At 38.6% G+C, this 20,152-nt stretch overlaps 1 protein-coding gene across 1 annotated transcript in view; it reads left to right on the top strand.

Annotated features, from left to right (window-relative positions):
- The window catches only part of CPM (carboxypeptidase M), a 92,154-nt gene extending 72,347 nt beyond the window's left edge, over positions 1-19,807 (top strand). Inside the window, exons 8-9 of the mRNA XM_082636826.1 lie at positions 13,090-13,238; positions 15,521-19,807. Coding sequence (XP_082492952.1) covers positions 13,090-13,238; positions 15,521-15,763 — 392 coding nt within the window. The 3' untranslated portion in view covers positions 15,764-19,807. The remainder of the gene's footprint in view (positions 1-13,089; positions 13,239-15,520) is intronic.
- Positions 19,808-20,152: the final 345 nt, after the last annotated feature.

The following is a 20,152-nucleotide window of genomic DNA, read 5'->3' as shown; positions in this document are numbered from 1 at the left end:
TGGCCTCTCCCGTTGCGGAGCACAGGCTCCGGATGCACAGGCTCAGCGGCCATGGCTCACGGGCCCAGCCGCTCTGCGGTATGTGGGATCCTCCTGGACCGGGGCATGAACCCGTGTCCCCTGCATCGGCAGGCGGACTCTCAACCACTGCGCCACCAGGGAAGCCCCTGAATGTTGATTTTTAAAAGAAATTTGGAATATATGCCAAATAGAACTTTCATAATGTTGATTATCTAGCCACACATTAAAACGACCATACCATTTGCTCTGTCATTTTAATAAGTATGTTTCAGTCTTAACCATATTCCAGCTACAAGTAAAAAAACTGGAAAGCTATTCAAGCTTTCAGTCATAATAATGTCAAAAACTGTCCTGTGGTTTTTGAATTTACCCAATCCAAATAGCACAGACAAAAACTTTTGCTTGAATTCACTTTAACTCTCTGGTTGTTTAATCTTTTCTATTATTGTTGTAATTTGTCACCCTTAACTACCATAATAACACGATTTTTAGACCTTCATACCAAAATAACTACTTGGTTCCTTGAAAATGGAGGGGGAAGGTGAGCAGGAATCCGTGGTTTCACTGAAACTATAGTGTGTGTTTGACAGGCCAAAAGAAATATTCAGGAGTAGTTCCATGGCAAGATAGCTTTAGACAACAAGTGAACCAAAGACTATATATGTACTGGTGGTGATAAATGCTAAATGGCTGAGAGGAGTTCTGTTTTTTCTGGTCTCTGATGGAGACCTGTTCTTTCAGGTCCAACTCTTAGACTGTTTGAGAGCTTCAAGTAATTTAAGTAAATCCAAAAGTATAAAAAATATGAATAAAACATATTTAGACCTATTATTTCAGCTTTACTGAGGTATAATTGACATAAGATTACAAGACGTTTAAAATGTACATCGTGGTGATTTGATGTATGTGTACATTGTGAAAGGATTCCACTCATCTCGTTAATTAACATCCATCACCTCACGTATTTATCCTTTTTGGGGGGAGGTAAGAACATTTAAGTTCTACTCTTTGAGCAAACTTCAATTATACAATACAGTGTTATCACTACAGTCACCATGTTTTTCATTAGATCCTCAGACTGTATTCATTTTATAACTGAAACTTTGTACCCTATGACCAACCTCTCCTTATTTCCCCCACAGCCTGCTCTGGCAACCACTTTTCTGCTCTGTTTCTAGCCCTTGGCTTTTTTTTTTTTTAAGATTTCACATATAAGTGTTTCTATGCACTATTTGTCTTCCTCTGCCTGGCTTATTTTAGATTAATTACATTTAAAAATTATTCCAACCCATGTTCTCAAAAGCTGAATAATCTTCCTTTACAAACCAGAGTTTTTATTTAAATTGTAAAAAAAATATATATGGTTTGCATTTTTTTTCTTATTAGTCATCAATTTTATACACATCAGTGTATACATGTCAATCCCAATCGCCCAATTCATCACAGCACCACCATCACCCCCCCCCCGCCGCTTACTCCCATTGGTGTCCATACGTTTGTTCTCTACATCTGTGTCTCAATTTCTGCCCTGAAAACTGGTTCATCTGTACCGTTTTTCTAGGTTCCACACATATGTGTTAATATATATTTGTTTTTCTCTTTCTGACTTACTTCACTCTGTATGACAGTCTCTAGATCCATCCACGTCTCAACAAATGACCCAATTTTGTTCCATTTAATGGCTGAGTAATATTCCATTGTATATATGTACCACATCTTCTTTATCCATTCGTCTGTTGATGGGCATTTAGGTTGCTTCCATGACCTGGCTATTGTAAATAGTGCTGCAGTGAACATTGGGGTGCATGTGTCTTTTTGAATTATGGTTTTCTCTGGGTATATGCCCAGTAGTGGGATTGCTGGGTCATATGGTAATTCTATTTTTAGTTTTTTAAGGAACCTCCATACTGTTCTCCATAGTGGCTGTATCAATTTACATTCCCACCAACAGTGCAAGAGGGTTCCCCTTCCTCCACACCCTCTCCAGCATTTGTTGTTTGTAGGTTTTCTGATGATGCCCATGTTAACTGGTGTGAGGTGATACCTCATTGGAGTATTTATTTGCATTTCTCTAATAATTAGTGATGTTGAGCAGCTTTTCATGTGCTTCTTGGCCATCTGTATGTCTTCTTTGAAGAAATGTCTATTCAGGTCTTCTGCCCATTTTTGGATTGGGTTGCTTGTTTTTTTAATATTGAGCTGCATGAGCTGCTTGTAAATTTTGGAGACTAATCCTTTGTCAGTTGCTTCATTTGCAAATATTTTCTCCCATTCCGAGAGTTGTCTTTTATGTCTTGTTTATAGTTTCCTTTGCTGTGCGAAAGCTTTGATGTTTCATTAGGTCCCACTTGTTTATTTTTGTTTTTATTTCCATTACTCTAGGAGGTGAATCAAAAAAGATCTTGCTGTGATTTATGTCAAAGAGTGTTCTTCCTATGTTTTCCTCTAAGAGTTTTATAGTGTCTGGTCTTACATCTAGGTCTCTAATCCATTTTGAGTTTATTTTTGTGTGTGATGTTAGGGAGTGTTCTAATTTCATTCTTTTACATGTAGCTGTCCGTTTTCCCGGCACCACTTATTTAAGCAACTGTCTTTTCTCCATTATATATTCTTGCCTCCTTTGTCATAGATTAGTTGACCATAGGTGTGTGGGTTTATCTCTGGACTTTCTATCTTGTTCCATTGATCTGTGTTTCTATTTTTGTGCCGGTACCATATTGTCTTGATTACTGTACCTTTGTAGTATAGTCTGAACTCAGGGAGTCTGATTCCTCCAGCTTCGTTTTTTTCCCTCAAGACTGCTTTGGCTCTTTGGGGTCTTTTGTGTCTCCATACAAATTTTAAGATTTTTTGTTGTAGTTCTGTAAAAAATGCCATTGGTAATTTGATAGGGATCGCATTGAATCTGCAGATTGCTTTGGGTAGTATAGTCATTTTCACAATGTTGATTCTTCCAATCCAAGAACATGGTATATCTCTCCATTTGTTGGTATCATCTTTAATTTCTTTCATCATTGTCTTATAGTTATCTGCATACAGGTCTTTTGTCTCCCTAGGTAGGTTTATTCCTAGGTATTTTATTCTTTTTGTTGCAATGGTGAATGGAATTGTTTCCTTAATTTCTCTTTCTGATCTTTCATTGTTAGCGTATAGGTATAGGAATGCAAGAGATTTCTGTGCATTAATTTTGTATCCTGCAACTTTACCAAATTCATTGATTAACTCTAGTAGTTTTCTGGTGGCATCTTTAGGATTCTCTATGTATAGTATCATGTCATCTGCAAACAGTGACCGTTTTAATTCTTCTTTTCCAATTTGTATTCCTTTTATTTCTTTTTCTTCTCTGATTGCTGTGGCTAGGACTTCCAAAACTATGTTGAATAACAGTGGCAAGAGTGGACATCCTTGTCTTGTTCCTGATCTTAGAGGAAATGCTTTCAGTTTTTCACAATTGATATGGATGTTTGCTGTGGGTTTGTTGTATATGGCCTTTATTATGTTGAGGTAGGTTCACTCTATGCCCACTTTCTGGAGAGTTTTTATCATAAATGGGTGTTGAATTTTGTCAAAAGCTTTTTCTGCATCTATTGAGATGATCATATGGTTTTTATTATTCAATTTGTTAATATGGTGTATCACATTGATTGAATTGCACATACTGAAGAATCCTTGCATCCCTGGGATAAATCCCACTTGATCATGGTGTATGATCCTTTTAATGTGCTGTTGGATTCTGTTTGCTAGTAATGAGTTGAGGATTTTTGCATCTATATTCATCAGTGATATTGGTTTGTAAGTTTCTTTTTTGTAGTATCTTTGTCTGGTTTGGGTATCAGGGTGATGGTGGCCTCACAGAATGAGTTTGGGAGTGTTCCTTCCTCTGCAATATTTTGTAAGACTTTGAGAAGGATTGGGTTTAGCTCTTGTCTAATTGTTGGATAGAATTCACCTGTGAAGCCATCTGGTCCTGGACTTTTGTTTGTTGGAAGATCTTTAATCACAGTTTCAATTTCATTACTTGAGATTGGTCTGTTCATATTTTGTTTCTTCCTGGTTCAGTCTTGGAAGGTCATACCTTTCTTAAAATTTGTCCATTCCTTCCAGGTTGTCCATTTTATTAGCATAGAGTTGCTTGTAGTAGTCTCTTAGGATGCTTTGTATTTCTGTGGTGTCTGTTGTAACTTCTCCTTTTTCATTTCTAATTTTATTGATTTGAGGCCTCTCCCTGTCTTGATGAGTCTGGCTAATGGTTTATCAATTTTGTTTATCTTCTCAAAGAACCTTTTAGTTTTATTGATCTTTGCTATTGTTTTCTTTGTTTCTATTTCATTTATTTCTGCTCTGATCTTGATGATTTCTTTCCTTCTGCTAACTTTGGGTTTTGCTTGTTCTTCTTTCTCTAGTTCCTTTAAGTGTAAGGTTGGATTGTTTGAGATTTTTCTTGTTTCTTGAGGTAGGCTTGTATAGCTATAAACTTCCCTCTTAGAACTGCTTTTGCTGCAGCCCACAGGTTTTGGATCATCGTGTTTTCATTGTCATTCTCTCTAGGTATCTTTTGATTTCCTCTTTGATTTCTTCAGTGATCTCTTGGTTATTTAGTAATGTATTGTTTAGCCTCCATGTGTTGGTGTTTTTTATGTTTTCTTCCCTGTAGTTCATTTCTGATCTCATAGCCTGGTGGTCAGAAAAGATGCTGGATATGATTTCAATTTTCTTAAATTTACTGAGGCTTGATTTGTGACCCAAGATGTGATCTATGCTGGAGAATGTTCTGTGCGCACTTGAGAAGGAAGTGTTATCTGCTGTTTTGGGATGGAATGTCCTATAAATATCAATTAAATCTATCTGGTCTATTGTGTCATTTAAAGCTTATGTTTCCTTATTTATTTTCATTTTAGCTGATCTGTCCATTGGTGTAAGTGAGATTTTAAAGTCCCCCACTGTTACTGTGTTACTGTCAATTTCCTCTTTTTATAGCTGTTAGCAGTTGCCTTATGCATTGAGGTGTCCTATGTTGGGTGCATATATAATTATTATATCTTCTTCCTGGATTGATCCCTTGATCATTATGTAGTGTCCTTCCTTGTCTCTCGTAACATTCTTTATTTTAAGGTCTATTTTATCTGATATGAGTATTGCTACTCCAGCTTTCTTTTGATTTCCATTTGCATGGGATATCTTTTTCCATCCCCTCACTTTCAGTCTATATGTGTCCCTAGGTCTGAAGTGGGTCTCTTGTAGACAAGCATATAGATGGGTCTTGTTTTTGTATCCATTCAGCAAGCCTGTGGCTTGTGGTTGGAGCATTTAATCCATTTACGTTTAAGGTAATTATCGATATGTATGTTCCTATGACCATTTTCTTGTTTTTGGTTTGTTTTTGTAGGTCCTTTTCTTCTCTTGTGTTTCCCACTGAGAGAAGTTCCTTTAGCATTTGTTGTAGAGCTGGTTTGGTGGTGCTGAATTCTCTTAGCTTTTGCTTGTTTGTAAAGCTTTTGATTTCTCCATCAAATCTGAATGAGATCCTTGCTGGGTAGAGTAATCTTGGTTGTAGTTTCTTCCCTTTCATCACTTTAAGTCTATCATGCCACTCCCTTCTGGCTTGTAGAGTTTCTGCTGAGAAATCAGCTGTTATCCTTATGGGAGTTCCCTTCTATGTTGTCATTTTTCCCTTGCTGCTTTCAATAATTTTTGTCTTTAATTTTTGCCAATTTGATTACTATGTGTCTCGGCGTGTTTCTCTTTGGGTTTATCCTGTTTGGGAGTCTCTGCACTTCCTGGACTTGGGTGGCTACTTCCTTTCCCATGTTAGGGAAGTTTTTGACTATAATCTCTTCAAATATTTTCTCTGGTCCTTTCTCTCTCTCTTCTCCTTCTGGGACCCCTATAATGCAAATGTTGTTGTGTTTAATGTTGTCCCAGAGGTCTCTTAGGCTGTCTTCATTTCTTTTCATCCTTTTTTCTTTATTCTGTTCTGCAGCAGTGAATTCCACCATTCTGTCTTCCAGGTCACTTATCCGTTCTTCTGCCTCAGTTATTCTGCTATTGATTCCTTCTAGTGTATTTTTCATTTCAGTTATTGTATTGTTCTTATATGTTTGTTCTTTAATTCTTCTAGGTCTTTGTTAAACATTTCTTGCATCTTCTTGATCTTTGCCTCCATTGTTTTTCTGAGGTCTTGGATCATCTTCAGTATCATTAGTCTGTATTCTTTTTCTGGAAGGTTGCCTATCTCCACTTTATTTAGTTGTTTTTCTAGGGTTTTATCTTTTTCCTTTATCTGGTACATAGCCCTCTGCCTTTTCATCTTGTCTATCTTTCTGTGAATGTGGTTTTTGTTCCACAGGATGCAGGATTGTAGTTCTTCTTGCTTCTGCTGTCTGCCTTCTGGTGGATGAGGCTATCTAAGAGGCTTGTGCAAGTTTCCTGATGGGGGAGGGACTGGTGGTGGGTAGAGCTGACTGTTGCTCTGTTGGGCAGAGCTCAGTAAAACTTTAATCCTCTTGAATGCTGATGGGTGGGGCTGGGTTCCCTCCCTGTTGGTTGTTTGGCCTGAGGCAACCCAACACTGGAGACTACCTGGGCTCTTTGGTGGGGCTAATGGCAGACTCTGGGGGGGGGGGGCTCACGCCAAGTAGTACTTCCCAGAACTTATGCTGACAGTGTCCTTGTCCCACGGTGAGCCACAGCCACCCCCGCCTCTGCAGAAGACCCTCCAACACTAGCACGTAGGTCTGGTTCAGTCTACCCTGGGGTCACTGCTCCTTCCCCTGGGTCCTGATGTGCACACTACTTTGTGTGTGCCCTCCAAGAGTGGAGTCTCTGTTTCCTCCAGTCCTGTTGAAGTCCTGCAATCAAATCCCGCTAGCCTTCAAAGTCTGATTCTCTAGGAATTCCTCCTCCTATTGCCGAACCCCCAGGTTGGGAAGCCTGACGTGGGGCTCAGAACCTTCACTCCAGTGAGTGGACTTCTATGGTATGTGTTCTCCAGTTTGTGAGTCACCCACCCAGCAGTTACAGGTTTGATTTTACTGTGATTGCACCCCTTGTACTGTCTCATTGTGGCTTCTCCTTTGTCTTGGATGTGGGGTATCTTTTTTGGTGAGTTCCAGTGTCTTCCTGTCAATGATTGTCCAGCAGCTAGTTGTGATTCTGGTGTTCTCACAAGAGGGAATGAGAGCAAGTCCTTCTACTCCTCCATCTTGGTTCAGGCTATATCCCTCACGTGTTTTTTAGTTTTTTTTTTCTTCTTGTAGTTGATTTCTAATCTCATACGTTGTGGTTGGAAAAGATGCTTGATATGATTTCAGTTTTCTCAAATTTACCAAGACTCGCTTTGTGGCCCAGCATGTGATCAATCCTGAAGAATGTTCCTTGTGCACTTGAGAGGAATGTGTATTCTGCTGCTTTTGGGTGGAATGCTCTATAAACATCAATTAAGTCCATCTGGTCTAATGTGTCATTTAAGGCCTTTGTTTCCTTATTGATTTTCTGTCTGGATGATCTGTCCATTGATGAAAGTGGGGTGTTAAAGTCCCCTACTATTGCTGTGTTACTGTCAGTTTCTCCTTCTATGGCTTTTAGTATTTGCCTTATATATTGAGGTACTCCTATGTTGGGTGCATATATATTTACAATTGTCATATCTTCTTCTTGGATTGCTCCCTTGATCATTATGTAGTGTCCTTCTTTGTCTCTTGTAATAGTCTTTATTTTAAAGTCTGTTTTGTCTGATATGACTATTGCTATTCCAGCTTTCTTTTGATTTCTATTTGCATGGAATGCCTTTTTACATCCCCTCACTTTCAGTCTAAATGTCCCTAGATCTGAAGTGCTCTTGTAGACAGCATATATACGGGTCTTGTTTTTGTATCCATTCAGCCAGTCTATGTCTTTTGGTTGGAGCATTTAATCTGTTTATGTTTAAGGTAATTATTGATATGTATGTTCTTATTGCCATTTTGTTAATTGTTTTGGATTTGTTTTTGTAGGTCTTTTTTCTTCCCTTCCTCTTTTGTTCTCTTGTGATTTGATGACTAATTTTAGCCTTGTGTTTGAATGCCTTTTCCTTTTTTGTGTGTCTGTTGTAGATTTTCAGTTTGTGGTTACCATGAGGTTTTGCTATAGCAGTCTATATATAAACAAGATTGTTTTAAGTTGCCAGTCTTTTAATTTCAAATGCATTTCCTGTATCCTGCATTTTTGCTCTCCTCTTCTCACAATTGCTGGGTTTGATATCATATTTGTGTGCCTACGATTTCCTACCTTTACTGTATGTTTGCCTTTACCAATGAGTTTATCCATTTGTAATTTTCTTGTTTCTAGTTGTGGCCTTTTCTTTTGCCCATAGAGAAGTTCCTTTAGTATTTGTTGCAAAGCTGGCCTGTTGATGCTGAATTCTCTTAGCTTTTGCTTGTCTATAAAGCTTTTGATTTCTCTGTTGAATCTGAATGAGAGCCTTGCTGGATATTCTTGGTTGTAGGTTATTCCCTTTCATCACATTAAATATATCATGCCACTCCCTTCTGGCCTGCAGAGTTTCTGCTGAGAAATCAGCTGCTAACCTTATGGGAATTCCCTTGTATGTTATTTGTTGCTTTTCCCTTGTTGCTTTTAATATTTTTTCTTTGTCTTTTAATTTTTTGTCTATTTGATTACTATGTGTCTTTGTGTGTTCCTCATTGGGTTTGTCCTGCCTGCGACTCTCTGTGCTTCCTGGACTTGGGTGACTGTTTCCTTTCCCGTGTTAAGGAAGTTTTCAGCTGTTATCTCTTCAGATATTTTCTCAGGTCCTTTATCTCTCTCTTCTCCTTCTAGGACCCCTATAATGAGAATGTTCATGCATTTAATGTTGTCCTAGAGGTCTCTTAGACTGGCCTCATTTCTTTTCTTTCTTTTTTCTTTGTCCCACTGCAGCGAATTCCACCATTCTCTCTTCCAGATCACTCATCCATTCTTCTGCCTGTTACTCTGCTATTGATTCCTTCTAGTGTACTTTTCATTACAGTTATTGTATTGTTCAGCTCTGTTTGTTCTTTAGTTCTTCTAGGTCTTTGTTAAACATTTCTTGTATCTTCTCGATCTGTGCCTCTATTCTTTTTCTGAGATCTCAGATCATCTTTACTATCATTACTCTGAATTATTTTTCAGGTAGATTGCCTATCTCCCCTTCACTTAGTTGTTGTTCTGGGGTTTTATATTGTTCCTTCATCTGGGACATATTTCTCTGCCAACTCAATTTGTCTAACTTTCTGTGATTGCAGTTTCCATTCCGTGGGTTGCAGGATTGTAGTTCTTCTTACTTCTGCTGTCACCCGCTCCTGGTGGATAAGACTGTTTAAAAGGCTTGTGTAGGCTTCCTTGTGGGAGGGACTGGTTCCTGCCCATGGGTGGGTGGAGCTGAGTCTTGTCCCTCTGGTGGGCAAGGCCGTGTCAGGGGGTGTGTTCATCAGGCAGCTGTGTGCTCAGGAAGACATTAAGCAGCCTGTCTGCTGATGGGTGGGGCTGTGTTCCTACCCTGTTGGTTATCTGGCCTGAGGCATCCCAGCACTGGAGCCCACAGGCTGTTGGGTGGGGCCAGGACTTGGTGAGAAAATGGCAGCCTCCAAGAGGGCTCATGCCAATGAGTACTCCCCAGAACTACCACACTACCACCACCAGTCCTTGTCCCTGCAGTGAACCACAGCTGCCCCCACCCCCTGCTTCTGCAGGAGATCCTCCAATACTATCAGGTAAGTATGGCCCAGTCTATTATGAGGTCACTGCTTTTTCCCCCTGGGTCCTGGTGCATACAAGACCCTGTGTGCACCCTCCAAGGATGGAGTTTCTGTTTCCCCAACTCCTGTGGAATCCCTGTGACCAAAACCCACTGGCCTTCAAAGCCAGATTATCTGGGGGCTCCTCCTCCCATTGCCAGACTCCCAGGCTGGGGAGCCTGACACAGGGCTCAGAACTTTCACTCCTGTGGGAGAACTTCTGTTTCCAGTTTTTGGGTCACCCACCTGGCAGGTATGGGATTTGATTTTATTGAGATTGCACCCCCTCATACTATCCTGTTGTGGCTTCTTCTTTGTCTTTGGATGTAGGGTATCTTTTTTGGGTAGGTTTCAGCCTTTTTTGGTCAATGGTTGTACAGCAGTTAGCTGTGATTTTGGTGTTTCCATAAGAAGTGGTGAGCTCACCTTCTATTCCGCCATCTTGTCTCCTCTCAAGTAACAGTGAATTTAAATGTACAGTTCTGGAGGTTAGAAGTTCAAAACCAGTCTCACTGGCCTAAAGTCCAGGTGTTGGCAGGGCTGGTTCCTTCTGGAGGCTCTCAAAACATCTAGCTTTGAAAATGATGGGGCTCACATCCATGAGACCCACAAGGCTATAGCAAACTCAGAAACAGATCTTAAAGACTTACCTGGCTACCCCCCAGGACCCAGCACTAAGGCAGCTGACTGAAAAGTGCCCAGTCTTTCTGTGAAAGAGGCATATCTGCTTGTCTAAAGGTTTCAGTCTGAAGGGCAGTCATCTAATTTAACATACATCTAGAAGCCAACTGAAATACTCTCCAAAGATGTATGCTTGTGGCTGCCATCTTTGCCCTGTCCCTCCACCTCCCTCCAGGATCCTGGTATCTCCTGGAGAAGAGTTTGTGCACTTGTCTGGTGCACTGTTTTTTGCAGTTGCCACCCAGGGGCTACCCCTTGATTTCCTGGTTCTGTTGGCCAGCAGGTCTTGTGTTCATAAATCCCACAGAACTGTAACAAACAGAGAAGGAGTTCTTAGCCAGCTACACTTGGCACAGTGGAGAGGCAGCAGACTGAAAACCCAGTCTTTCTGTGAAAGAGGACTATTAGTTTATCTTCATAGTTGTGGCCTGAGGAGCAGGATTCTAATTAAATACACATCTAGCAGCTGACTACAATCATTCATCAGAGGCCACTGGGCACCATCTTCACTCTCAACCTATGCCCTACCCCAGATCACCCGTGTCTCCAAGAAAAGGAGCCTGTGTACCCATCTGGCCCCTTGGCTTTTTTGGCTACCGCCCAGAGAACACATCCCTTGACAGCCTGGCTCTGTTGGCCAACAGGGCTTGTGTTCATGAGTTCAAAGAGATGAACAAAGCAAACAAAGAAATGGTTCTTAACTGGCTGTCAGTCACCCCAGGGCTCAGTGCAGATGGAGTAGACAGAAACACCCATCTCCCAGTCTTCCCCCGAAAGGGGTACATTTGTATACTTTTGAAGCTGTGGGTTTGGGTCCCGATCTGCATGAAACTTTGTGCTGACTGAGATACTCCCTTTTGGGACACTGACAGGTCTTGGCACACCCTCAACTACTGGAGCCATTAAGACTAAAGTAAGCTGCTTGGATAATCATAAAAGTTTGAGAGAAAACCCAGAGCTGGGGCAGGGTTGAACAGTAAGTTCACCTCTTACACAAAGCCACTCCTTCAAGACTGGAAGAAATGGCTGTTTTATATAATGCATAGAAACCAACACAGAGAGTCAGCACAGAGGAATATGTTCCAAATGAAAGAACAAGATAAAACCCCAGAAAAGAGCTTAATGAAATAGAGGTAGGTGATTTACCTGATAAAGAGTTCAAAATAACGGTCATAAAGATACTCACTGAGCTCAGTAGAACTATGCATGAACAAAATGAGAATTTCAACAAAGAGAAAGAAAATATAAGAAAGTACCAAATAAAAGTCATAGAGCTGAAAAATACAGTAGAGGAGTTCAACAGCAGACTAGATGAGGCAGAAGAAAGGATAAGTGAACCCAAAGACAGGACAATGGAATTCATCCAATCAGAGCAGCAAAAAGAAAAAGAATGAAAAAGAGTGAAGATGGCTTAAAGAACTTATGGGACAACATCAAGCAGACAAACATTTGCATTATAGGGGTTCCAGAAGGAGGAGAGAGAGAAAAAGGGATATAAAACTTATTTGAAGGAAAAATGGCTGAAAAGTTCCCTAACCTGGGGAAGGAAGCAGACATCCAGATCCAGGAAGCCTGGAGAGTTCCAAATAAGATGAACCAAAAGAGACCCACATCAAGACACATTGTAATTAAAGTATCAAGAGTTAAAGACAAGTAGAGATATCACCTTACCCCTGTTAGAAAGGCTATTGTCAAAAAAGACAAGAAGCAACAAGTGTTGGCAAGGATGTGGAGAAAAGGGAACCCTTCTGCACTGTTGATGGGAATGTAAATTGGTGCAGCACTATGGAAAACAGTATGGAGATTCTAAGAAAAATTAAAAATAGAACTACCATATGATCCAGTAATTCTACTTCTGGGTATTTATCCAAAAGAAATGAGAAAACTAACTTGAAAAGATATCTGCAACTGCCATGTTCACTGCAGCATTATTTATAATAGCTGAGACACAGAAGCAACTTAATTGGATGGATGAATAAAGAAAATGTGGTATATTTATACAATGGAATACTATTCTGCCATAAGAAGAAATCTTGACATTTGTGACAATATGGACAGACACTGAGGGCATTATACTAAGTGAAATATCAGTAAATCAGAGAAAGACAAATAGCTTATGATGTCACTTATATGTGGAATCTTTAAAAAAAAAAAAAAAAAAAAAAAAACTCATGATACAGAGAACAGATTGGTAGTTGCCAGAGGCAGGGGGTGGGGAAAAATAGGTGAAGGTGGTCAAAAAGTACAAACTTCCAGTTATAAAATAAGTAAGTCCTGAGGATGTAATGTACAGCATGGTAAATATAGTTAAATACTGTACTGTATATTTGAAATTAGCTAAGAGTAAATCTTAAAAGTTTTCATCACAAGAAAAAAAATGTGTATGTTAACTGGGCATATCGTGGTGACTGTTTCACAATACATATAATAAATCATGTTGTACACCTGAAACTAATATGATGTTATATTTTTATTATATCATTTTTTTAAAGTTTACCATTCCTTCTGAAACACTCAATTAACTCAAAACAGCTAATAAATATTGGGCATATTTTTCTTAAATAATTACAAGAATTTTTTTCATATGCCATAAAATGTGGTATTAACATTTAATTATCTTTTTGTCTTGCAGGTGTAAAGGGTCAAATTTTTGATCAGAATGGGACTCCATTACCCAATGTAACTGTAGAAGTCCAAGACAGAAAACATGTCTGCCCCTATAGAACCAACAAATTTGGAGAGTATTACCTCCTTCTCTTGCCTGGGTTCTATGTAATAGAGGTAAGTATACAATGCTAACTACTGTTATTAAAATATTATAGAACTCACAATACTTGCCTAGAAAGAATCTAAAATAAGTTTGGAAAGTCCAAAAGTAGATACATCAGGACAGAATAAAAGGCCAACTTGCATTTAGCAGGGAGTGGGTGAGGTGGCGATAATAGGAACAAACTCAGAAAATCATGTTTCTTCCCCAACTGGCAATTTTTTAAATAGAAGCCAAATCCCATTTCGGGTGGTATCTTTTATGATAAAAAAATGGAACAAAGCTTATTAATAATAAGAATAAATAAACAATGTGGGGTGGTGGGATGAACTGGGAGATTGGGATTAACATACATACACTACTATGTATAACATAGATAACTAATGAAAACCTACTGTATAGCACAGGGAACTCTACTCAGTGCTCTGTGGTGTCCTAAATGGGAAGGAAATCCAAAAAGGAGAGGATATATACATACATAGAGCTAATTCATTTTGCTGTACAGCAGAAACTAAGACAACATTGTAAAGCAACTATACTCCAATAAAAATTTAAAAACAAAAACAATGTAGCCACAGTTTTTCCAAGCTTCATGGAATACCAGTTTAACATCTGTTCCATGAACCATAACTTCTACTATTAAAAAACTGATTGTGACACAAGTTCCTTAGAATTCACTACAAATAAAATTTGATCCATAAAGTTTACCACTATATTAAGTGATACATATTTTGCAGCCCGCTCATAAGCAAACGATGGTGAGTTTTCCAATCAATGCAAGTAAAATTCCAGATTTTAATTTTATTTAGATGCATGTTTCTAAGGCTTTTCTTCTTCTAAGGATGCATGGACTAGTTTGAGGCTGAGTGGGTTTATGTGAATGAACTAAATGAATAAGTATCTGATTTATTTGGCCAGATTATGGCTCTTCCTCTTTGATGTGACTTTATCTAAGAATGTCAAGATTCAGCTAGTTTGCTTAGTGGGTCTAATGCCAGCCATAGTAGTCATTCCATATAGAGCTACTCCTGAGAGAAGGTAGTCATCTATTCTGTAGTAAAAACTGGCTTTGTAGTTGTTTCATCTTTAGGACATAATAAAGGGCATGGTTTTCAATTCATAAAACTCTGTAGGATTAAAAACCCCTACTCCATAGCTTATCGCCAAAGTACCCAGCACTTTGAGTGAGGGGCTCATGCTTTTCTTGAGTATCTTTCCTCCTACTGAGGACATGAATAGAGCTGGAAAGACCTCAACTCACTGTGAATCTTTGCCTAAAAAGACCCTTTATTTTCCTGTTATTTACTGTGACATTTTCATTCTGTGAAAAAAAAGGGTTTTCCTTGTAGTGAATCTATCAATAAACTGTTTTTATGCAATCCCACAAATAAGCCACATCTTGGATATATGTATAACAGATTCACTTTGCTATACACCTGAAACGAACAATTTGTAAATAAACTATACTCCAATAAAAAATTTAAAAAATAAGCCACATATTTATAGAATAAAGTTATGAATTGTTCATTTGCAATTAGACTAACTCACCACAAGTTGGCTTTAGTTACTAGCTCTAGGACAAAAGCGGAAGGTAAGACAGACTCTGGAAGCTGAAATGAATGGCTAAAAATACATGCCAATTAGTGGTTATGTAAATGTTATTCCCTGTTCTTTTCCCTCTCTACCATATATAATAAAAGCATTTCTCAGTAGCAATAGTCTATAGTTAGTTTAGCATTTGTCATTATTTTCCTGACCATTTCCTCCACCAAAAAGATAAATCTAGATGAAGATTCAGACTCATGGACAAAACCAATGTAAAATCAAAGCTTTTTAAAGAAGCAATAACTTATATATACACTTAGATCAGCTGCAAGGAAAATGGAATAAATTGAGAAAAAAATTCCACTTATAAATAATCTTGACACAGAATCAGGATATTAAGTATAGACTTGAGACAAAGAGAAACAGTCAACTCTTTACCTTTGCGCTCCATGAAAACGATGGGGACAGAAATCAGTCTATTGCTTCTGACTTACATCTTCAGATAAAGGAACTGTCTTTATTTCACTTTGTAATTCTCAGCAACAGCATTAACAACTGTGGTCCATATCAGTAGGCACTTGGTAACTCATTCACCGAGCAGGACTGAAGCTGTTTCTAGCCCAGGGAGACCTGGCAGGTTGTTACATGTGTTTCATAAAGGCTGCATTTTAGTGGTGGATATCAGTGTTTTTCACTGTTGGCACCACAAAACATCTGAAATCACTCAGATAACTTTCTTGTTTCCTCTCAGGTTACAGTCCCTGGACACAATCCACATCTCACAAAGGTGACTATTCCCCCCAAATCCCAGAACTTCAGTGCTCTTAAAAAGGATATTTTACTTCCATTCAGAGGGCAATTGGATCATATCCCAGAATCAGGTCCTTTATGTCCTATAATTCCTCTTTACAGAGATTTGAAAGGCCACTCAGCTGCAACAAAGCCCACTCTGTTCTTATTTTTAGTGACTCTTTTTCACATATTGTTCAAATAAAGCAAAATGTGAAACTCAACCCCCATCACCACCTGGAATCAGGGCTTACTCACGCCAGGTTACTGCAACTCTAACTCCCTCTGTGGGACCTTGACTGGATAAACTCCACGGTCTTTCCCTAAGAAGAGAAATGTTTGTTTCCAAATCCTGCAAGAAGCAACGTATGGTGATAATGAAAGGAATGATTTTGTCTTAATGATGGAAGACACCTACCCATCAAGTACTGCTCACTTACACTTAATCTTGAAGTAGTCTTAGAAATTTGTAAGAAGTTAAACTTGAGAAGCATGACAGAAGTTCCTGCAAGAAAAAAAAGGAGGTAATTTTGTATACAGAGAGCGATTTGAATATAAGCGATGAAGATGAACATTTATTGATCACCTACTATATACAAGACCTTGCCATGTGTACTATATGTGAAGAGATAGTGCCATATATAATATTCAGTGCAGGGAAAAATGATAGGACTGGGAATATTAAGTTTTACCAACGTTCTAAGGAAATATGAGAGAAAACAGGCAACCACGTCTCAGTGGCCCAAGAAAATATGGACCTGACGGGGTGACAAATTTGTCTACAGAGCCCCAAAATACTAGGTCAATTAAAGTAAGGGTCCCTGCCTTTCTGCAACCAGATGCCACAGTCTTCTGTTATGCTGATGACCCCCAAATGCCTGAGCTTCAGACTCAGGTCTGACTGCTCACTGGACACATCTACCTGGATGTGACCCATAGATACCTCAAACTCATCATGTTGAAAAATTGAACATACTTCTCTCCCCAGAGCTGCTCTTCCTCCTGCATTCTCTGTCTCAGTTACTGATAGCACCAAACTAGAAACCTGGGAGTCACCCTGGATACCACCTCCTCCTCCTCCTCCATCCATCTATTCAGTCAGTCACTAAAGATTGATGTTATTTGTATGTGTTGATTGATTCTACCCTCTCTTCATGGCTACTAACACCACCAGGTTTAGGCCATCATAGCTCACCTGTACCACGGCAACAGCTCTACTGGTCTCTTGCTTCCAGCTTTCTCCTCTTCAAATCCAACCTCCACACAGCACTGGGGAAAGGGGTCTATTTAAAACAAAAATCAGCAATCAACTGCTTGTAGTTCCTACACACATAACACGCTCTGTGTCCCCTGTGTCTGCAATGCCATTCTGACCCACTACATTTTCTTTCCCACTCCTCCTTTAAAACCCAGTTCAGGTTGTTTAATGGGTACAGAGTTTCTGTTTGTCATAATGAGAAAGTTCTGGAAATAGTGATGATGGTTGTACAACATTGTGAAGTATTTAATGCCACTGAATTGTATACTCAAAACTGGTTAAAATTGTAAATTTTATGTTAAGTGTATTATACCACAATAAAAAAAGAGGATAGTGACTATTAAATATTAAAATAATGCTTCATTAGGTGCTTTGTAATAATGTACTCTACAAAGTGAAGGCTCCAAGGCATACATGCTGTGTAAATTACATATCTTACTGAGGTGAAACTCCAACAGAAACAAAGACTAGTCTGTTAAAGAGTAAACAAGTAAAATATAAAGATCAATGATGATTCCCTTAAAAAAAAAAAAAACAGTTCAGGTATCAACTCCTCTGGGAAACCTTTGCAGACCATTGTCCCTTTCCACTCAGTTTCACCCCCTCCCAGTCAATCTGGGGGCCCTGCCTCTTTGCTCCGCAAATTAAACAGGTTACCTCTGTTGTGGGATTTATAACACTGCATTATGCTCTTCTATTTCCACGAGTGATTTTCTCTGGCAGAGTGTGAGGTCTCTGAGACCAGGGTCTATTTAATTTGTTTGAAAAACTTATTCTAAACCCTATCACATGGTGAGACCTGAATGAATGAATGAATCAAGTGCTCCAGCAAACTGCTGCTCTTAAAACATTATATGCAAGAATATGGGGAGGTGGGGATATCAAACAGCAGACCAGCAACTCTGGGGAGCAGGTTTCTGAGTGCTGTGTATCGCTCATGAAAGTGAGTTGCCTTGGCTCTTATTTTAAATTGAAAGTCCTATAGGGTCTGGAAACAGAAACTATACTGGGCTTGGTACCTGCTTGAGACCCACAAGTGAAAGGGAGATACATGGGCATTTAGGAGCTATTCCTATGCCAGTTTATTCTACATGCACAAAATCATACATGTTAATATCAGCAATATTTGTAGACCTCTTTTAAATCTGGTAATAACCTAAATATCTTGATCATTTTTATTTAAATAAGTGGTAATTTATTATATACTTGAAAGTATTTATTAATATATTGCAGAAAATGATTTTGGTAATATTACAGATAAAAGTATACAAAACTCAACTTGATTTACTATCAAGTCCTAAACAATTTTCAGTCAGGCATTCTGAGTTCTAAGTTTTCCTTTTCTAAGATAGCAATTCTGAAGGGACATGAACCAAAATCTGATTTGGTTCATGAGCCTTAATGTAAATTTCTGAAGGAAATAATGCTTTTAAAATCAGAAATTTTATCAGAATCAAACTTAAAACCATTTAGAGACAAGCAAAACAATTTAGAAAATTTCCAAACCAAATATAAACCAAACCTGAATTTAGTTCACAGCAGGTTTGGGGTATATTTTGCAGCGACAGCTCTGTGCTTGAAAGTGAAGTTTGCTGCAAGGATTTAGTATGGTAGAATCCCAGCTACATCTTCCACTCATCAAGTGGCATGTTCAAGAGAAAAAACGACCATGGAATTCTGACTACAGTGAGACCAGATCCCCAACACCTTTCCTACTGTTCTCCACCCTCTTAGGCTGTTGATTATGCTCCCCGGGTTCTAAGTTCAGGTGTAATTCCTTTTATAGAGAAACCAACATAGTAAAAGATTTTCAAGATAGGTGAAAAGAAGATAGCATGTATAACAGAATGATAATTAGGAGGCAGGAGCCCTGTGATTCAACCCACCACAGTTCAGTTTCCTTACCTGTAAAATGAAGGTCTCTGCTTGACTGTGATTCTATGATTATCAGTAGCAGTGGTGTAAGATGCCACAGTCTGGTGCCAGTTTTGGGTACCTGCCCAGGTGGAGGAAGGATAATTAACACTCAAGAGGCATAAATATTTTGAAGGCAGTATAACTTATTAGAGACCAATAAACAGAATTGGTCTGAAAGCTGAAACATTGGCTAGCTAGAATGACCACTTAATGATATTTAAGGAAATGTTCATGAAATAATACAGCTTTTACCCATGTACCTCCTCAAATTATAATAAATGTTAACATGAATGAATTTAAATGGTGGGGAGTATTTTAGAGAAATGTTAAGTCTCTGCAGGTAACTATCAGTGTTGATTTTGGTGCTTAATTTATCACAGACTTGAGCTGTTGGATGTATCAGAAATGTTAAAAAGCCTCTTCTCAATATTTCTGAAAGTCTAAGAAATCAACATTTTTGTTCTAGAAGCAAATTTGCATTTGTAATATTTCTTAAAATGGTATGAGAGGTTAGCTCTACCTTTAGAAAGTAAAAATATCTGGCACTGGATTAAAAAAATCTTTTCCTAGGGAATCTAGAAAAATGAGCATAGCATATTGTCTCACTGTGACAGGGGAAGTTGCTTATTGAGAAATTTGGTTCTTATTCTACACGGTGACAACACAGTTGATGCCTATGTCATGACAGATTTAGATTGGCGGGAAGGGGAGAAAATTATGATGGTTAAAGTGAAAAAAAGTTCACAGCACATAAAGTAGAAATGTGGGGAAACAGTCTAACTTCATTACAGACTTTACATTGTATCACTGATAAGCAGATATTGTACTGTATTGCTCACAAACCATTTTATCAAACTTCAGCGTATGAACTACTCCATAGCCTTTTATAGATGTTGCATAAGCTGATTTTGTAAGTTTTCTCAGTGACTTTCTTTTGTACTATAATTAAAAACTTAAAATGCACAAATTGTCTAAGACTAAAAAGTGTTATTGGGCAGGGGCCAAGACTACCTCTGAATTCAGTAAAAGCAGAATATTTCTGATTCTCAATAAAGAATTAATATTTCTGTAAACAATAAATGCTGTTTCTTTCCATCCATTACATTACTTTGAAAACAAATACTTACACCAGTGTACAAATTCCACATACCAGAGAACTGATTGCCATCAAATAAAGACCAAATCTAATAACCTTTTATGAGGCAATAATATTGCAATAATTCTTCAAAGCCCAGAGAGTCCTTCCAGAACACTTTATATGATATATACCCATCCAAATTACTTTGTGCCATGGGGGAGATAATGGATGAAAAGTGTGCCTACTGGCACAAAAACCAAAACACACACACAAAAAAAACACATACCACAAACACACACACACACACACACACAAAATCTTTGGAAAATTCCAGCGCACAC

Source organism: Mesoplodon mirus (genome assembly GCF_964341445.2).
Source record: "Mesoplodon mirus genome assembly, chromosome: 11".
Classification (NCBI taxonomy): Eukaryota; Metazoa; Chordata; class Mammalia; order Artiodactyla; family Ziphiidae; genus Mesoplodon; species Mesoplodon mirus.
The sequence above is the reverse complement of the archived record's forward strand: the minus strand, read 5'-3'. Positions and strand labels throughout refer to the sequence as shown.